The sequence below is a fragment of the Canis lupus genome, chromosome 28, assembly GCF_011100685.1.
Source record: "Canis lupus familiaris isolate Mischka breed German Shepherd chromosome 28, alternate assembly UU_Cfam_GSD_1.0, whole genome shotgun sequence".
NCBI lineage: Eukaryota > Metazoa > Chordata > Mammalia > Carnivora > Canidae > Canis > Canis lupus.
In genome coordinates this window covers 13,007,936-13,029,075 of record NC_049249.1, presented here as the reverse complement: position 1 = coordinate 13,029,075, position 21,140 = coordinate 13,007,936, and the positions used below count along the sequence as shown (strand labels likewise).

The window sequence follows — 21,140 nt, the reverse complement described above, 5'->3', positions numbered from 1 at the left end:
ATTCTAGGACTGAAAACTACAAAGCTAAACTAAAGATTAACTGGTTGGACTTATGGGGTGCCAGGGTAGCTCAGCGGTTGATTGTCTGCCTTTGGCTCAGAGTGTGATCCTGGGGTCCTGGGCTCGAGTTCCACATTGGGCTCCCCTCAAGGAGTCTGCTTCTCCCTCTGCCTATGTCTCTGCCTCTCTCTGTGTCTCTCATGAATAAATAAAATCTTAAAAAAAAAACTGGATGGACTTATGAGAACAGGAGAGACATACAAAAGAAAGAAGCCAATGAGCTGGAAGGCAGATAAATTGAAGTTACTCAAACTGAAAAATCAAGAGCAAAAAGATTGAGGACAGGGGATAACGAAGCTATAGTGACTATGAGACATTATCAAGTAGTTTAACATATGTCTAATTGGAGTCCCATAAAAATAGGAGGAAAGACAAGAAATAATATTTGAAGAAGTAATCAAAATCTCCCCAAATTTAGTGACAAACATCCAACCTGCAATCCAAAAAACTCATTGAAACTCCTACAGTAAATATGCAGAGAACTATATTTGAGCCCATTGTACTCACCTGCTGAAAACCAAATTTTCAGTAGCCAGAGAAAAAAGATATGTAGAGAAAGAAATGAGAGTGAAAAATGAGAGAGAAATAAAAATATTTTCAGATAGGGGTGCCTGGATGGTGCAGTCAGTTGGTCATCTGACTCTTGGTTTTGGCTCAGGTCATGATTTCAGGATCATTAGATTAGCCCCGAGTCAGGCTCCCCACTTAGCTTCAAGTCTACTTGGGGTTCTCTCCCTCTGCCCCTCCCCCCACTCATGTGCAAAATAAAGAAATCTTTAAAAAATATTTTTAGATAAAAGCTGAGAGGAATTTTTTGCCAACAGACTTAGTACTGTAAGAAATGCTGAAGAATGTTCTTTAGGCTGAAGGGAAATGATAACAGAGGAAACTCAGATCTGTAGAAAGGAATAAAGAGCATTAGAAATGGTAATTATTTAGGCAAATGTGAAAGACTTTTCTTTCTAAATTTATTTAAAGAACAACTGTTTATAACAAAAATGGCATTGTATTATGGGGTGTATAGTATATTTTATCAGTTATTTATTGCTGTATAACAGATTATCTCCAAAGTTAATGGCTTAAACCAATAAATATTATCTTACAGTTTGTGTTGGTTGGGAATTAAAAGTAGGTTAACTGAGTAGTTCTGGCTCAGAGTCTGTCATGAGTTGCCATCAGAATGTTGTCTGGGGCTGCATTCATCTGAAGTATTGACTAGGCTCTATGATCTCCTAAGAGCTTACTCACATGACTGTTGACAGGAGGCCTCATTTTCACCATGTGGGGCTCTCCGTAAGGCTGCCTGAGTGTCCTCACAACCTAGTCTTGGATATCACACTATCACTACCACCACATTCTGTAGTTTATTATTATTTTTTTAAAGATTTTATTTATTCATGAGAGACACACAGAGAGAGAGAGAGAGAGGCAGAGATACAGGCAGAGGGAGAAGCAGGCTCCATGCAGGGAGCCCGACGTGGGACTTGATTCAGGGTCTCCAGGATCACACCCTGGGCTGAAGGCGGCACTAAACCACTGAGCCACTGGGGCTGCCCCACATTCTGTAGTTTAGAAATGAGTCACTAGTAAAGCCCTCAATCAAGAGGAGGGGAATTAGGCTCCTCTCTTTGAAGGGAGCTGTATCTAAAAAGTTGTAGGCATACTTTAAGGCTACCACAAATACATAGAGGAAGTATATATGGCAAAAGTAACAGAAAGGACAGCATGGGATGGTAAATGAAACTAGACTGTCATATAGTTAATACATTGTATGTAAAGTGGTATAATATGAATTCTAAGTAAATGCATATTGTAATACCTAGAATAACCATTGAGAAATCCAGAGGTATAGCTAAGAAGCCAGTAGAGGAAGTGAAATGGAATACTAAAAACTATTTGACTAGCTTGAAATAAGGCAAGAAAGAAGGAACAAATGGGACAGGTAGGAAACAAATGCCTTATCAATAACATTAAATGTAAATGGTCTAAATATTTTAATTTAAAAGTATAAATGATCAGATTTAACAATTAGCTGTTTAAAGGAGAGGCATTTTATTTTTATTTTTTAAAGGATTTTATTTATTTATTCATGAGAGACAGAGAGAGAGAGAGGCAGAGACATAGGCAGAGGGAGAAGCATGCTCCGTGCAGGAAGCCTGATGTGAGACTTGATCCTGGGACTCCGGGATCATGCCCTGAGCCAAAGGCAGATGCTCAACCACTGAGCCACCCAGGCATCTCTAAAAGAGAGGCATTTTAGAAATAAGTCAGAGAAAGACAAATACTGTGTGAACTCATTTATATGTGGAATCTACAAAAAAGCCAGACTCATAGAAACAGAGTAGAATGGGCTAAGGGGTAGTACTAATGGATGGGTCAAACAGAACAAAGAGAACAAACTTCCAGTTATAAAATGAATAAGTTCTGGGGATATAATATACTATACAGCATGGTGACTATAGTTAACACTGTATTATATACTTGAAAATTGCTAAAAGGGTAGATTTTAAGTTTTCACTGCAAAAAAAAGATTCTAATGTGATGGATAATCTTAACTAATCTTATTATGGTAACCATTTTGCTATATATACATGTATCAAAGCATCACATTGTGTACCTTAAACTTACATAATGTCATATGTCAATTATATCTTCATTAAGGTGAAGGAAAAAAAGAGATGTACTTTAAATATAAAGGCATAGATATGGTGAAAGTAAATAGCAAAAGATAAACCATGTAAACACTAAGGGAAAAGCTGGCATTGCTAAATTAATGTCAGAGAAAGTAGGCTTCAAGGTAAGGAGGGACATATTGTTATGATAAAAGTTAGTTCATCAAAATGATTGAAAAATTCTGTATATGCTAATAACAGCTTCAAAATACATGAAGCAAAACTAACAGAATTAAAGAGAAAAACAAGTTCCATTAAGAGTTGGGGGTTTAATACCCCTTTCTCAGTATTAACAGATCAAATAGAAAAAGTCAACAGGCTATGATCTGAATGCCAGCATCAACCACCTTAACGTAACTGACATTTTATAGAACGCTATTCTAAACAACTGCAGGAATGCACGTAACACTCAGAGAGACTGTGGAGCCATAAAACACCTCAATGAGTTTAAAATCATACAAAGTACATTTTCTTTTCTTTTTTTTTTTTAAAAAGATTTTATTTATTTATTCATGAGACTCACAGAGAGAGGCAGAGACAGGCAGAGGGAGAAGCAGGCTCCACGCAGGGAGCTGGATATGGGACTTGATCCCTGGTCCCCAGGATCAGGCCCTGGGCTGAAGGCGGTGCTAAACCGCTGAGCCACCCGGGCTGCCCCAAAGTACATTTTCTGACCACAGAATTAAACTGGAAGTTAATAACAGAAAGATCTCCGGAAATATGAGTTATTTGGAAAGTAAACAGTGCACTTCCAAACATAGTTAAAAGAAGAAGTCATATGGGAAATTAAAAAATATTTTTGGTTGAATGGAAGTGAAAGCATCATATCAGAATCTATGAGAAGTAGCTAAAGCACTGTTTAGAGGGAAATTCAGAGCTTTAGATGCTTATATTAAAAAAGAGGAAGAATTTAAAATCTGTTGTCTAAGTTTTCACAGGAATGAGAAAAAGATGAACAAATTAAACCTAAGGTTGAAGCAGGGAAGTAACAAAGATAATAGAAAAAGAAATCAGTGTAATAGAAAACAAACAATAGAGACATTTAACAATGCCAAAAATTGATTCTTTGAAAAGATCCACAAAATTGATAACTTCCTAGAAAGACTACAAAAATGAGAGAAAACAAAAATTTCCAATATCATTACAGATTATACAGATATTAAAAGGTTAGTAAAGGAGGGATCCCTGGGTGGCGCAGCAGTTTAGCGCCTGCCTTTGGCCCAGGGCGTGATCCTGGAGACCCGGGATCGAATCCCACATCGGGCTCCCGGTGCATGGAGCCTGCTTCTCCCTCTGCCTGTGTCTCTGCCTCTCTCTCTCTCTCTCTGTGACTATCATAAATAAATAAAAATTAAAAAAAAAAAAGGTTAGTAAAGGAATATTATGAACAACTGTGTGCCAGCAAATTTGATAAGCTTGGATTACATGGACATATTTCTTGAAAAACACAATTTACTAAAACTGAGACAAGAAATGGAAAATTTGAATAACCCTATATCTTGAAAAAGTATTGACTATTTGACTAAAAACCTTTTCTTGAAATTCTGTAGGACCAGGTTATTTTACTGATGAATTCTATCAAATATTTAAGGTTAAAACAAAACCAGTCTAACATAGACTTTTTCCGAAAATAGAGGAGAAAGGAACACTTCGAGTTCTTCATGTGGCTAGCCTATCTCATATTCATAAATCTAACAAGGATATTTAAAGAAAAGAAGATTATAGTGGCAGCCGGTTAAGCATCTGCCTTTAGCTCAGGTCATGATCCCAGGGTTCTGGGATTGAGTCCTGCATTGGGCTTGACAGGGAGCCTGCTTCTTCCTCTCCCCTGCTTGTACTCTTGCTTGCTCGCTCTTTCTCTCTCTCTCTCTCAAATAAATCTTAAAAAAAAAAAAAAAAAAAAATAAGATTGCAGACTAACATCCCTTGGAAAATAAGTGTAAAATCTTGAACAAAATAGTAGCAGGGGCACCTGGGTGGCTCAGTTGGTTAAGTGTCTACCTTTGGCTCAGGTCACGAACCTGGGGTCCTGGGATCAAGCCCCACATTGGGCTCCCTGCTTAGCAGGGAGTCTGCTTCTCTCTCTCCCTCTATCCCTCCCCCTGCTCCTTCTCTCTCTCTCTCTCTCAAATAAATAAAATCTTTAAAACAAACAAACAAACAAACAAACAAACAAAAAACTCCCCAAACCCCCAAACAGTAGCAAATTGAAATTTGTACCATATAAAAAGAATAATAGGAGAGGCTGGCTCAGTTGAAGGAGGTGTGACTCTTGAGCTTGGGGTCGTGAGTTTGAGCCCCAGGTTGGGTGTAGAGATTACAAAAAACAAACAAAAACAAAACCAAAAAAACCAAAAAACTTAAACATAAGCAAATAGGGTTTATTCCAGGAATACAAGAGTAATTTAACATTTGAAAATCAATATAATTTGCCACATTAACAAAGGAGAAAAAAACTTGATTCTCAGATTCAGAAAAAGCATTTGATAAAACTCATTTATTTATTATTTTTTTTAAAAAAAAGCAAACAAAACAGTATGCACAACTGAAGCAAGTCCTGAACTATGCCCTTCATTTCTTTTGGCAGGTATTACAATGATCAGAAATGCTAGCTGCCCAGAGGCCCAGCAAAAGACCCTGCACAATCTCTAGGACATAGTTAATTAATTACCCTGTGATTGTGTGCCTTTTCTATTTTAGCATTCCAGCTTATAGCAATTACCAGACACTATTATTAGCATCTGTAGCAATTTTGTAATCTTGTTATTAAAATGTCATCTTTGTTTTCTATCATGGCAGTCTATAATATAAATCTCCCACCTGTTTTGTTCTCCTTTTATCTTATCTCAGCCATTTTTTATAATATGTCACTCCCAGATTCAGGGTTTCCATATAGGTATATTATTTTCTTTACATATCCTACTTTTGCCCCCTCCTCTCCTGTCAGAGATCTTTTCACGTGAGATGAACCTTTCCATTGTTGAATTTTAGTTTTGACCATCCTGATTTAGAACATTAAATCCTCCTCATTGACACTGTCTAAGGAATCAGGCATTCACTGTGTTTGCACTCTCTTGGCTTTACTCTCCAGTTCATCTTAAGTAGACAGTACCAGAAGATTCCATATATACATTTTTCTTTCAAGTATAGTGGCTCTAGTATTTATAAATGGCAAGTATTAGTTTTTGTTATTTGTTTGTATAAAGCTTTCAGTCCCTGTTTTCCATTGTGGTGGTGCTCTTTAAAATGAGCTAAAGCACCCACCTTGATAATGGTCTCAGCTATTTTTAACTCTGGTTGGACAGTTTCTTTCCTATTTTTCTTCCTCAGAATCTTTTGTTTTTAGAATTCCTTTTCTGATTCTTCCTCCTAAAAAACCAAGAATATTTTACAAAGTAGGCTGAGAAACTCCTCATGTCGTTTTAAATCTTTTTCTATAGCAAAAATCTAGCTTGTATTTGAAACAGATAAGGAAAAGAAACAAGATGCCTACCTTGCAGATCTATGTAACAGTTCCTCACAGTTTGGAACACTGGGTTAATACATTTTCTTGGCGTTCCCTGGAAACTGTCCTAAAATGTCCTGTTTCCACACGTTCGTGGTGTTCCTTGGTATCTGCAGCCTCACCCAAAAGTTTCATCTTCATCTGCACTTCTGCAACTGCTATCAGGTGTGTTATCTGGGCATTTATTACATACACAGCAGAGTGGAGCTGTGAATTTTAATGTATTGCTCAGTTGCTTAGCTCAGACATGTCTAACATATTTACTTATGAGTCAGTAAGTCTTATATTTCCACCCATAATTGAGATTCATGCGCGGCTTAAGAAATGGGTACCTGAGAGAGCACTTAAGAAACTCTTAGGTTGACCCATCTAAAAATATTTTTTAATGGAAATATCTTCAAACTTGGTAGGTCCTGAAGTATAACCTTGGGACCTTCCTCCACCAGTGCAATTTTATCAAAAGACAAAATTGATGTAGAGATATATAAGCAGATTTTTTAAAAGTCGCTGCTACTTTGTTTTAGATGAGAAGTGTTTGGTTTAAATCCTGAAGTGGACTAAAGGACTGATGGACTGGAAGCCTGATCTATATCCTATCCTTCTGCCAAGGTTGCTGTCTTCCAATTTGGGACCAATTTGAAACAAGCAAAATGTGATGTAAATTGTAAGATAGTTTATGATAGCAGATTCTTTTTCTCCCTTCATTACCCTGATCACCCTAAGTCAGAGCAGGCTCTTCATTTTTTCCTAAGAGTCCAACATTCCATGTAGCTGTCTAACCAAAGTATATGTCGTGAGTCAGTGCTGTTGTCATCAGAAGAGCAGGAGGCAGAAGATTCTGTTGAGGGAGGACAGCATGGCCCAGACTGCTACTCAGCCTCATGGGGGATGCCATGATCAAGATGGGTTCTACTTTTTCCTCCTCATCATTGCTATTGGGTTCTACTTTTTCCTCCTCATCCATTGCTATTTCTCTGATAATCACCTGGCAGTGACTGTTGACCTTCTGTTCAAAGTGAACTCCAGGGATCCCTGGGTGACGCAGCGGTTTAGCGCCTGCCTTTGGCCCAGGGCGCGATCCTGGAGACTCGGGATCGAATCCCACGTCGGGCTCCCTGCATGGAGCCTGCTTCTCCCTCTTCCTGTGTCTTTGACTCTCTCTCTCTCTCTCTCTGTGACTATCATAAATAAATAAAAAATTAAAAAAAAAAAAGAAAAAAAAAAACAAAGTGAACTCCAGTGACAGAAACCAGAAGAGGAAATGCTATTTTCCTAGCTTCTCTCATTTCCTTCCTGAAACAGATTTAAGCTTCATTTTCTGACACTTCTGATCCTTTCACACAAAGCAAAGATACTATTCTTTTTAGCCCTGTTTTGTCAGGAATAAGAGAACTGCACAGTTGCTTTTTAAAGTGAAATATTTATCATGGCTAGGACTTGAAATTTTAAAAATGGATTTCCATTCCCAAAAGGTAATGTTTTCATGAAGGTCAGTTTCAAGACCTAAAGAAATTTCTACATGCTCATAAAAGCATATTCCTTTGAAGGAACCTGTACTGGAGAGTCCCTACAACGAAGACCCTCTTCCCCACCTCCTGCCAGGTAGGCACAGATGTAGTTGTACGACTCCAGGGCTCCCCCTCTGCAGGAGTGAACAAGGAGAAAGAGCATTCATTTGTTAAGGAAACCCATTTGGAAATTTTGTTCTAGAATCCCAGAATTTAGACTTATACTATGAATTGGGAAATATTAGAATAAATATCAAAAGTGTCACCAGTGTTTTTTGAAGGAATCAATTTTCAAAACTCTTTTACATTGTATCCTACTTTCCTCGTAGTAAAATAGATGGCTCTGAGTTTTGAAACAAGAATTTAGAGTTTGGGTCCCATGCACCAAAATCTATCAAAAGTGAGGCTATTCTTTTAGTGGAGTAGTACATGCATCAATATTTTTTTTTGCATCAATATTTTTATAAGTATTTTTAAAGCCTTCAAAATTTATATCTCTAGCTCTTATCTCTCACCTGGCTTTACAATGGTAGATTTAGGAACTAATTTTTTAGTTTTCTGTATTCTTTGTCCTCATTTTTTTCATGCACAGTTCTCAGAAATCCTGAAAATCTCTTTGGGCATGTATCTATCAAAAATCTAGCAAAGTATGGAAGGCACTCTGAGGTTAGGTAAATTGAGGAGGTCCTACCTAGAACGGAATGGATATAGGTTTAGGGTATATTACTAGCAGGAGAGCCACCCCAGGCCTGAAGGGGCAGGGAACCTGGAGTCAACTGATAGCCCAGCAGGGAAGGAGCCAGGGAATAAATACTCCAACCTTACCATCCTTCTACCATAGCTGTTCTGCTATGCCTCCCGTTGGCTGAACCCAAATGGAAGCCAGAGGTAAGGGAGCACATTTATGGGTTCTTAAAGATCAGCTCTGAGAAGCAGAGTGCAGGGCGGAGGAAGGTGGAGGACAGGCCTAGAAGGGAAATGGAAGACGTCCAGCACATGCTTACTGTTCAGTGGCCTCAATCTGTACCAGGCTCAGCTCTTTTCTCAAAAGACTGCTTTGGAAATAACTCTTTAAGCTTTGTAATATCAGTGTCTATCAGGGTAAAAGTTTATAGCTTGTGATCTCAGGAGATCTTTCAGTAAGTATGTCCAGACTTGTAGATATATTGCTTATTAAAAATGACTGAAGTTCCCCAGGCCTTCCTTCACATCCTCTCACTTGTATGACATGCATTTTAAAAACTCTTTTGACTGCGGTAAATATATATATATATGTGTATATATATATATATACATATATATATATATATATATATACACACACACACACACACATACACATACATATATACACACAAACACATATTTAACATAAAATATACCATTTAAACATTTTCAAGTGTACAGTTCTGTGGCATGCACTGTTGTGCAGCCATCACCACCATCCATCTCCAGAACTTTTCATCTCCTGGAACTGAAACCCTATACCCATTTTCTCCTCACCCCAGTCCCTGGGAACCACCATTCTACTTTCAGTTTCTTGGAGTGTGACTGTTCTTGATACATCATGTAAGTGAAATAACAGGATTTGTCTTTCTGTGACTTAGCATAATGTCTTCAAGTTTCATCCGTGTTCTAGTTGGTGTCAGACTGGCCTTCCTTTTTAAGGCTGTGATATTCCATTGTATGTACATACCACATTTCCCTGCCCCCCCCCCAAGTTTTTATTTAAATTCCAGCTTGTTAACGTACAGTGCAATATTAGTATCAGGTGTAGAATTTAGTGATTCATCAGTTACATACAACACCCAGTGCTCATCACAAATGCCTTCCTTAATCTGCATCATCCGTTTCACCATTCCCTTTCCTCCCCCCACCACCTCCCCTCCAGTAACCAACAATTTGTTTTCTATAGTTAAGAATCTGTTTCTTGGTTTGCGTCCACCCCCCTACTATGTCATTTGTTTTGTTTCTTAAATTCTATATATGAGTGAAATAAAATGGCCTTTGTCTCTGACTTATTTTGCTTAGTATAACACTGTCTAGTTCCATCCATGTCGTGGCAAGTGGAAAGATTTCACTCTTATGGCTGAATAATATTCCGTAGTATATATTACCCCATCTTCTTTACCATTCATTAGTCGATGGACATTTGGGCTCTTTCCATTATTTGGCTGTTGTAGATAATGCTACATTCAGTGTCATGGCTGTAACCTAAACGTGCGGTATGAGGTCTCAGAAATCTACAAGGTGATATAAGAGCAAGGGCTAGGGATCCCTGGGTGGCGCAGTGGTTTAGCGCCTGCCTTTGGCCTGGGGTGCGATCCTGGAGGCCCAGGATCGAATCCCACGTCGGGCTCCTGGTGCATGGAGCCTGCTTCTCCCTCTCTCTCTCTCTGTGTGACTATCATAAATAAATACAAATTAAAAAAAAAGAGCAAGGGCTATAGAAACTGAGACACTGAAGGTGGAAGTGAGCTTGAGGAGGAGAGGTAGAAGTGGAGAGTGGGGAGTCTTTAAATATGTGGACAGATGGGAACCTACAATGGAGAAAAGAAAACATGTAAACAAATGAAAAAAATCTGGACAGAAAATGCTTTATGGGAGCAGAGGGCATTTTGATTGAGTAGGACTACACTGAGGGCTACTTCTGAGTAACAGTAAAATGAGGCTTTTGAGTGCTGTGGGCAAAGTTAGAAAAGCTGGATTAAAACTGATTCTCAGCTGGATTGTCTCAGTCCTTAATATACTAGTATTTTGTGCCCCTCCTCTTTTTTTTTTTTTTTTTTTAAGATCTTATTTATTTATTCATGAAAGACACAGAGAGAGGCAGAGACACAGGCAGAGGAAGAAGAGTCTTCCCTGCGGGGAGCCTGATGTGGGATTAGATCCCAGGATCACACCCTGAGCTAAAGGCAGACACTCCCAGGTGTCCCTTTTATGCCCCTCCTAAAGGGAAATATAGTCTATAGCCTTCTCCAAGTTTATAGTGACCATGGAGTTCTTGTATTAGAAGCTGATTAGTATCCTCAGAACATGTTTGGGCAAATGATGGCGACTAAGCTAAATTCCTTGGGGACAGGAACTATATCTTGAATGTTCTTTGTATATCATGGGAGTAAAACGGGATTAAGAGGTAGCTTCCATGGATATCAGTTGATAGAAAGTGTTAAAATATCCTTGAGTCACTAAAGAATTTCACTGTAGATTTAAGAATCTCTCTCTGTCTCTACCTCTACCTGAGAGATAAGCGTGTGTATCTCTTTCTGAGATTAATGGTCAAATTATCTGCAGGGCTTTATTTTTCCCTAGTTAGAGTCGATACTTTGGGATAGGAGTTGAGCTGTTTAGGATGATAGAGAGTCAAATGCTCCGGTCAACCACCAACAGGATTAGAGAATAAATACTTAATGAATATTGGGTTAAGCCTGTGTGGGAATTTGACTGAGTCCATTAGGTTTGATAAGTATTTGTTGAGTATGTGAATGAATTATAGAAAACAGGAAGACCTTGTGAATTTTTAAGCAACTGAACAATATATAAAAATCAACAATTCAAAAGATTAACCAGGTTCATTGACAGATTAGTGGGGAGAAATGAATTGTATCTTTGGCAGAGAAAAGAGGAAAATGACTCTTAAAACTAACAACAACCAAATGTTAACAGATAATGACCCTAGCTAAGATACATATATGCCAAAGTCTCAGAAGGGAAAGTCTATGGTTCATTTTGAAATGCATCAAAAATAAAATGAAAAATAAACATTTACAATGTGTCAAAAAGTAACTCGGACTGATATATGGATAAAGAGGGATGATAAGGTAAGTGCAGTAAGATGTGAATGGTAGAATGTAAGTGGCAGGTGTAAAATTCTTCAACTTCGCTGTTTGAAAATCTTTACATGAAAATGTTGGGGAACCGAAGAGAGGAAAATGGAAGTCTAAGCGATTTCAAAGGAAGAACCAGTGAGATTTAAGAGAAGAGACGCTTGTAGTAAAAAGAACATGGGCACTGGAGTCAAATGGATCTGAATTCTGGTTCTGGCTAAGCTGTTTATTTGCTGGAGAGTTGAGATACCCTGCTCAGTGGTGGCACTGGGATTTGAACCCAAGCACCCTGGCTCTAGAGCCTGGCTGTCTATCTTGCAATGCAGTCATGATTCAAGCTTCTAGTTTAGTGTCTGGCACACACTAGCTTCTCAAGTGGTAGCTGTTGATGCTAGTGTACCGTCGGCTATAGAGGGTGAAGAAATCCACAGTACTGTTTGATCCGGAAGATTTATATGACACTGTTATACAAGCTGGAAGGTCAAAGTATTTATGGACTAGAGATCGTTAATTTTGTTTTAGATAAGTGGAAGTAGAGATTTTGAAATGAACAGTTTCATATATGTTTCTAAAGTTTTTTTTTTTTTTTAAGATTTTATTTATTTATTCATGATAGAGAGAGAGAGGCAGAGACACAGGCAGAGGGAGACGCAGGCTCCATGCAGGGAGCCCAAGGTGGGACTCCATCCCGGGTCTCCAGGATTGCGCCCTGGGCCAAAGGCAGGCGCTAAACTGCTGAGCCACCCAGGGATCCCCTGTTTCTAAAGTTTGATAAATGATTTGCTCCCTAAAACTTTAAAAGCATGTTATGTGCCGAGCACTGCTCTAGACTAGTGAGCAAACCAGACCAAAAATCTCTCCATTCACAGGGTTCTGTGTTCTAAAAGAGTCTCAAGAATTGAGGACCTTTAAGTCTCAGATGCCGAGCGGAAATGCAGGCATTCACCAGCAAGAGAAGAAGACGGTGTTTGCACAGCCGACTTTCCCCCTGTCCCTGACCTCCTGCTGTCTGGGCAGCCCTCTGCTCTGCTCGCTCTCAAGCCCAGCTGTGTTCTGATTTCCTCAGCAGCTCTTTTTACTTCCATCTGGAGTTGGTGAACAGCTTATATAAGCTATTTATGATTAAGTTTCAAAATATCTGTCCAGGCCTCTAAAATGGCCCAGACAGGAACAATAACTGTTGCTTTTTACGAGGGTAGCCAGGGCAGAGAAGACAGAGATGAAATTCATGATAGTCCACGTAAAACAGAGAGCACTAAGATCTCTGTTCTGGTCTCTCACACGCATCCTGTGCTGCAGCCGATGCAGCCGGGCTCTGACTCCAGCGCCCTCGCAGGGTGTGTGCTCCACAGCGATTACGCACTCATTCCAACAGGGTAGGAGGTCAGTCAGTAAAAGTATTCATCGAGCCAGACCCTCCTCTCCTCTGAGTCATTTCTTGGTACAACAGAAAGGTTCTCAGGGAGAAGCTTTAACTCTTTCAGATCACCGACTTTACTCCTCAGTGCAATAGGATTTCTCTCACCCCCAACGGAGCTCATGTTCATTCTTTCTTTGACATTTCAGAGAATGAGGTATATATTTAGTCTGAGAGTGAGATGGAATGTGAGAAAATGGAGTTAGAAGGAGGGAAATGATATCCACCACAGCCCAACCTTGAGGAGTTGTGTTAATATATATAGATGGCTAAGAGGTTTGCAAAATATTATGCTTGTTTAAAAAAAATATTTATGACACCACCCTTACAGGGAAATCTGACATCTGGCAACTTTAGCTATTTGGAAGACAGCCAGAAAATAAGAAAGTGGCCTCAGAGCACATAAAAAAATAACTGTTGAAAAACTCTAGCTAGCTAACACATGTAGTTTACCACCACAGAAGAGTTAGCGTTTCCTGTGGAGCTTGTTTACTTTTTATTTATCTGGAAACTTCTGATAATTTGGGCGGGGTCTGTGTGGCCTTCTTTCCCCAGCAGAGTAGAAACAGCATTCTAGAAAGAGGATAGGAAAGCTGACAGAGGAGGCTACTGATAGCAAAGGAATGGCTGACCTCAAAAGAGAAAGACCCATACTGGTATTATCACAGTAGAGTAATGTATGGTCTTCATAATGAACTTGCATCCATCAGTGAAAGAGTAAATTAGGTTCAGTGTCTTTTCTATTGAAGAAGGCAGAGAGGTTAAAAAAAAAAAAAAAAAAGAAGGCAGAGAGGTATATAATGTCTATTTTTATTTTTATTTTTATTATTTTTTTTAATGTCTATTTTTAAACATGGTCAAAGCCAAACCAAGTTTTGACAAGTTGAAATGGTAAATTCTATGGTGTTTCTATCCTTGAAATAGCACATTCTCTGGTGATGATATATCAGTGAGACAGATTTGAGCTTGTAGCTGATTATGGAAATAATGTTAGGAATAGCTGCTAACATTTATTGAGCACCTCCTGTATCAGCCCTCTCCTAGTGCTTTCACACTATTAGCATACTGTCTCTTTGGAGCCAGTCAGATCTGGGTTTCCGTTTCCATTCCATCTGACTTACTGCATGCCCTTGGACAGATTATGTCACCTCCCTGAACCTGTGTCCTCATCTGCAAAATGGAAATCAATAATATACGAGAGGATTGTTGTGAGGACTCAATGAAGGAAGTACATAGTACATTGTGTGGCACATAGTAAGTGCTCAGTAAATACCAGGCATTGTTATAATGATTTTCATCATTATCATCATCCTCTTGATGATTATTATGAACGTCTTATTATCCCCATTTTTCTGAACAGGAAACTAGTCCAGAGAGTTTAAGGAGTGTGTCCAAAGTGAAATAACTAATAAACAGTGGAGCTGGCATTTGAACTTTGGTCTCTGATTCCAGACCCGTAATTACTTTGCATTCATATTCTGCCTCTTTAGCATGTGATTATAATTAGATTTTCATACTTAAAATACATGGCAGGAAAGGGCAGAGGATGTGGGGAATGTTACTGGCCACCTCTTTTTTCCACCATGGACCCAACTCATCTCATGAAAATGTTCCGGTCACACAAAGATAAGCTCCTTTTACTCAACAGTACAAATTAAATATGCAGTGTTGAATAGTGTTGCATAATCATCAAAATCTTAAAGGTACCCCACATCAATATACTCAATTATTTATTAGGTGCCTAACATGTTTGTCCTTATCACTGTTTCCTTAGATAATAAATTCAGTGGAGCTTTAACTATTTTTTAAATTAAGCATTTAGCACTCTTTGATGTCATCATAGTTATATATGAGATGAAAATTAGAAACCTCATCTCTAACAACATCAGCTAGATCCTTGAGGTAAATAAAGGAGAATAGACTTGAGGCCTGACACTATGGAGAGCGTCAGCTGCTCCATGTGAAAGATGTAGAAAGATTGCTAATCATGACTGAATGTTTACAGGTGAGCACATGCCCACTGGTTCCTCCCTTTCTGTTGCTTTAAATGCATACTTAGGCTCCCCAGGCACACATATCAAGGTAACAGACACATCAACTTAGCATAGCACAGACACAGTAACAGCATGAGGATACTATGCAGGCTTGGCCAGTGGGTGTCTTTGAGCTGGAAACACATTCTTGATCTGGTGTAGTGTATATACTAGATCTTGTATAGAGGTGTCACTTTTATATCTCCCTTGTTCTTTTCATGGATTCCTATTTTTCAGTATGTTTTAAATCTCTGTCTTTGAGGTATGATCCCACATCCTTTTTTTGCAGTAGGGAGGAGCCAGGATGCCCTGAGCCTGAATCCTGGCCTTGCTCCTATGAACTCTGAGCTCAGACAAATTAAGTTTTCCAACTTGCTGATCATAAATATTCTAATCTTTAAGATAATTCTGGGGAAATAAATGAAATGCCATGTTTAAAATCTCTGCTTTTGGGGCACCTGGGTGGCTCAGTGTTTGAGCATGTGCCTTTGGCTCAGGTTGTGATCCCAGGGTCCTGGGATTGAGCCCTGCATCAGTTTCCTCACAGGGAGCCTGCTTCTACCTGTGCCTATGTCTCTATCTGTGCCTATGCCTCTCTCTCTGTGTCTTTCATGAGTAAATAAAAAAATCTTTAAAAAATATAAAATCCCTGCTTTGTAAATACCTCATTTTAAAAGTACCATATTGCCTGTACTTGAAAAATGTGAATTTCCTTATTGCCTTCTTCAAGTATGTTGAGAAGTCTGCATTTACCAACTTGTACCTTTTCTGTCACTCCTAAAGATCACTTTTTTTTTCCCAATTCCAGGATTGCCTTGAGAATCAAATGAAAAATATATGGGGAAATTATTATTTTTGTGAGATAGTACTTTAATTTCTTTAAAAGTATAAACTACAAACTTTGTATTTGCTTAGCTTTGACTTGATTCTGTCTTTTGATCTTAAGCGTTGTCCTTCTCAAGATATTGACCTATATCCCAATGTCTTAAATAGTTATGCTTTCCAATTTCTTTTGACCTATTTTTCCAGGTTATAAAACATGGAGGCTGGCTCAGTGGTTCGAGCCATCTTTGACTTCTGCCCCAGTGTATCAGAAGAACTACCGCTCTTTGTGGGAGATATTATTGAGGTGTTGGCAGTGGTGGATGAATTTTGGCTTCTAGGAAAGAAAGAGGATGTTACAGGTAAGGGGCCCCTAATTCCTTGGGTACAAAATAGAGCATAAGCCCTCCTTTCTTTCCATATTGAAAATAAAGATTAGGGATGCCTAGGTGGCTCAGCGGTTGAGGGTCTGCATTCAGCTCAGGGCATGATCCTGGAGTCCTGGGATCAAGTCCCATGCTGCACTCCCTTCAAGGAGCCTGCTTCTCCTTCTGCCTATGTTTCTGCCTCTCTCACTGTGTCTCTCATGAATAAATAAATAAAATCTTAAAATAAAAATAAAGGTTAAATGGGAAGCCCAAGTCAAATACACTTCAGAATCCTTTTGTGTTTTTTGTTATGTCTTTACTGTGGTTTCTGCCAGTGAGGAGAGAATGTTTGTTATCGTTCCATCTCTCCTTATCGGTTCCTTCCAAAGGTTGAGATGGTTCGATACCAGCTGCCCCCAGCCCAGTTTTCTATTCACATGTTTACCTAGGTCTTTCTCTTTTGTACTCAGAGCTGTTGCTTCCCTTCTGAAAATATGTGTTACTTCTTTATTCAGAACCCTGTTGTTTGCCATTACTTTTCACTACCAGTCTTTATCTCTGATTTATGGAACTTAAGTTCCTCCCCACCATGTTTTCTCTAGCCATCTATCTTCTTCCAACATTTTCTACCCTTTATTTCACTCTTCTCAAGGGAGCATGATGCACCCTGTTCACTCCTTCCTAGATCCATGGTTGGTCCAAATAGCTACCTTCCATTTCTTATGCACCTGGTTTCCTTTCTTCTATTCTTTAAAATATACATTAACACCCATTTCTTTCATTAATTAGCCTAGGGAAAGGTGGAAGTTTTTACCACACACTGTGCTTTTTTTTTTTTTTATGATAGTCACACACACACACAGAGAGAGAGAGAGAGAGAGAGAGAGGCAGAGACACAGGCAGAGGGAGAAGCAGGCTCCACGCACTGGAGCCTGACGTGGGATTCGATCCCGGGTCTCCAGGATCGCGCCCTTGGCCAAAGGCAGGTGCCAAACCGATGCGCCACCCAAGGATCCCCACACACTGTGCTCTTGTGTTAAATCTAGTCCTTAACTTATATATATTTATGTAAGTTAGGGCTGAAGTTTGTTATATAATCCTTTGAACAGACACTTAACCCATATTTGGGAGATAGTAGATTATTCCCCAGTAGAAATGGTAGCTCAGCTAAGACAAACATGATGAGTAAGATTTAGCAAGGCAAAGAGGATAGATAGATAGAGCTGTTTATCCAAAGGCCCTGGAATGACCAAGAACATGGAGAGTCTGAGAAAATCTCAACATGGCATGCAGTGTGAAAGGTTGAGAAAAGCTCAACATGGCATGCAGCAGCAAATGGTGCTGGGGAAAGCCGCAGGAGCTAGATCGCAGAGGACAGAGTGTGCCATGATGAGGAGTTATGGAATGGGATACAATACAGGTGCTTTTTAAACTTCATCAGAGATGAAGTTTAGAAAACTCACTGCTACAGATTGGAAAATGATAAGAAAGGGCAAAACAAAGGATAGGGAGGCAGACTGGGAGTTGTTGAAATAACCTGGGTGAGACATGCTGCTGGCTTGGACCAACATGGTAGGTCTGGAGATAAGTGGAGGATACAAGAGATATTTAGAAGGTGGAATCCATTCTGGTGCTTTCCAACTGACAGACTCTGTCTATCTACTACTACCCATAAAAACCCTACCGAGGGATCCCTGGGTGGCGCAGCGGTTTAGCGCCTGCCTTTGGCCCAGGGCGCGATCCTGGAGACCCAGGATCAAATCCCACGTCAGGCTTCCGGTGCATGGAGCCTGCTTCTCCCTCTGCCTGTGTCTCTGCCTCTCTCTCTCTCACTGTGTGCCTATCATAAATAAATAAAAATTTAAAAAAAAAAAAAAAAAAAAAACCCTACCGATCTTCAGATTCAGATGCAAGCTTTTTCAGTGAATTTTTAAAATTCTTCCTGAACAACTTTCTACCTTTTGTAACTTCCATAGTGATTTGTGCACCTTTAGTATGTCACTAGATTTCAGCATGGAATTATTGCTTGTGTCTGAATTAGATTTTAAGACCTTTGAGAGCCAATTCCATCTTACCCATTTTGCCCTCTGCAGGGTGCCCTGTGTAGAGTGGCAGCCAATTAATGCTGATTGGATCGAATTGCATTCTCTGGGCTCTACATGCATCAAACTTTGTGCACTGTACTTTTTTGACAGTAGATTCTCCAATTACGAGCACTCAGTTTTTAATTCATTGTCTATAAATGGACTCAGAAGTTATTTTGTCTTGGTACACAGACAGAAAATGAAATTTCAACATTGGAAATGTTTGCTTTTATTTTCAGGGCAGTTCCCCAGCAGTTTTGTGGAAATTGTGACCATTCCCAGTCTAAAAGAAGGAGAGAGGCTGTTTGTCTGTATCAGTGAATTTACGTCCCAAGAATTGAACAGTCTTCCCCTCCATCGAGGTAAGTTGGCCATTCAAGAGTAGACTTTTTTGCTGAGTGAAGTAAGTCAGTCGGAGAAGGACAAACATTATATGTTCTCATTCATTTGGGGAATATAAATAATAGTGAAAGGGAAAATAAGGGAAGGGAGAAGAAATGTGTGGGAAATATCAGAAAGGGAGACAGAACGTAAAGACTGCTAACTCTGGGAAACGAACTAGGGGTGGTAGAAGGGGAGGAGGGCGGGGGGTGGGAGTGAATGGGTGACGGGCACTGGGTGTTATTCTGTATGTTAGTAAATTGAACACCAATAAAAAAAAAAAAAAAAAAAAAAAGAGTAGACTTTTTTAAGAATTTTACTTATTTAGTTGAGATAGAAGGAAAGAGTGAGAGAGAGAGCATGAGCAGAGGGCAAAGAGGGGGAGAAGCAGACTCCCCGTTGAGCAGGAAACCCAATGTGGGGCTTGATTCCAGGACCCTTAGTTCATGTCCTGAGCCAAAGGTAGACACTTAACTGATTGAGCCATCCAGGCACCCCAGGAGTAGACTGTTTAAAATAAGATTAGTTGGGGCACCTGGGTAGCTAAATTGGTTAAGCATCTGACTCTTGATTTCGGCTCAGATTATGACCTCAGGCTTGTGAGATGGAGCCCCATGTCAGGCTCCATGCTCAGTGGGGAAACTGCTTGGGTTTCTTTTCCTCTTCTGCCCCTCCCCACTTGTGCACATGTGCTCTCTCTCTGTCTCTAAAAAAGTAAAAAATAAAAATAAACAGGATTAGTGGAGTTGACCCATTTTGACAACTAGATCTCTTTTTGAATTTTTTTAAGTGGCTAACCTCTGGAGATCTTAGTTATAGCAAGATTGTGCTGACAATAATAATGCCTTATATTTGCATAGCATTTTGTAATTTCCATTGTATTTTCTCACAAATACATTCTAATTTGATCCTCACCACAGTGCTGGGAGGTAGCCAAGTAGATATTATTAACTGCATTTAATAAATAATGAAAATGAGTTTCAAAGAATGTTACCTGCAGGTAAGAACTTTTGGTCTCAGGATATGAAGTTCATGTCACCTGATTATAAGTTCAGCATTCTCTTTCCACTGTATGAACTTCTAAAGATGGACTCTAAACCATTTCACCAGGGATGCCTGGGTGGATCAGTGGTTGAGCGTCTGCCTTGGGCTCACAACGTGATCCCAATCCCCGGATCAAGTCCCACATTGGGCTCTCCGTGGGGAGCCTGCTTCTCCTTCTGCCTGTGTCTCTGACTCTCTCTCTGTGTCTCTCATGAATAAATAAATCTTAAAAAAAAAAACAAAAATGAACCATTTCACCAAATATATTTAAGTCCACACATTTCTGCATAAGCACAGAAACCAAGAATGTTTATGATCAGTGCAATTTTGTGATGAGCCAGGACAGCCAGCAAAATGGTAGAATTTGTTTGGCATGTTATTAATATTGTTACTTGTTCTTTTGAGTATGGCCCTAAAGGGATAGGCTTAATTTCTTAAACCATGTGCACATATGAGAGAGACAGATCAGAAGTGGGGAAAGACAGGACCTAGCAAACTTCCCTAATCTTTAGGAGAAGAAGGAATATCGGATTTGGATCTCAATCCTCAAATCTATTTTGAGAGTTTCTTACACTTCACTTTACACTGACCCTCTACCTCTTTTCTGAACAGCTCCTTGTTAATCAGTATTGGGAAGGCAGAAAGAAATAGATCAAGATGTTATAGCAGGGAATTTCTATCTGCCCCTACTCACAGCCCTCCCACTGCGGGGCGGGGGGTGGCTGTCATTCATGTCAGACCAGAGGGAATAAGGAGAAAAGTCCAGAGTACAGTGGCTTCGATCAGAGCTATGCAGAGGATATGGGTGGCATAGATTTGTCCTTTCCTATACCTGGTTCCTGGAGCAAATAGTGGGCATAAGAAAATACTCTATAGGAATATGCAAGGTCTATAACATTTGGGGAACTTGAGGATGTGGCTTCTAGAATTAGCTGTTTTGCTTCATAATCATATCTTGTGTCATCTAGTTTTAGATACTAAAAAGAAAGATTTTCTGCTGAATGCCTTCTCTGGGAGGACTGGTCTCATGGGTTGTTCTGAACTTGTTTGGAGTTAAAATCCACCTCAGGAATCTCAGGGCCACCAAAGTGATTTCTCAGGAAGACCCTAGGCATGGACCTTTCAGCCATGAGCTTCCTGAACCAAGACTGACTCAAACTAAGGCTGGGTCCTGGAATCTGTAGATGTTATCTTGAGTAGGATGGGAAGGAAGGAAGAGGATGCAGCAGGGGCAATACATAGGAAGCAACTAGAAAGAGATAGGCTAACTGTCAGTGGTTTTATCATCTCTTCCCTGATGCTCTCCTGCCAATAAGAGCACTGACTTTTCAGCTCTCTTTCCTTCTGTTTTTACCTTTCTTTTATCTCCATGTCTTCTGATTTGAACAAATAAGCCTTTGAGAATGGGAAAGTTAGATG

General features: G+C 39.6%; 1 protein-coding gene across 1 annotated transcript in view; it reads left to right on the top strand.

Annotated features, from left to right (window-relative positions):
* Positions 1–21,140, top strand: part of DNMBP (dynamin binding protein) — a 107,413-nt gene that overhangs the window by 17,393 nt on the left and 68,880 nt on the right. Inside the window, exons 2-3 of the mRNA XM_038578505.1 lie at positions 16,052–16,206; positions 18,536–18,658. Coding sequence (XP_038434433.1) covers positions 16,062–16,206; positions 18,536–18,658 — 268 coding nt within the window. The 5' untranslated portion in view covers positions 16,052–16,061. The remainder of the gene's footprint in view (positions 1–16,051; positions 16,207–18,535; positions 18,659–21,140) is intronic.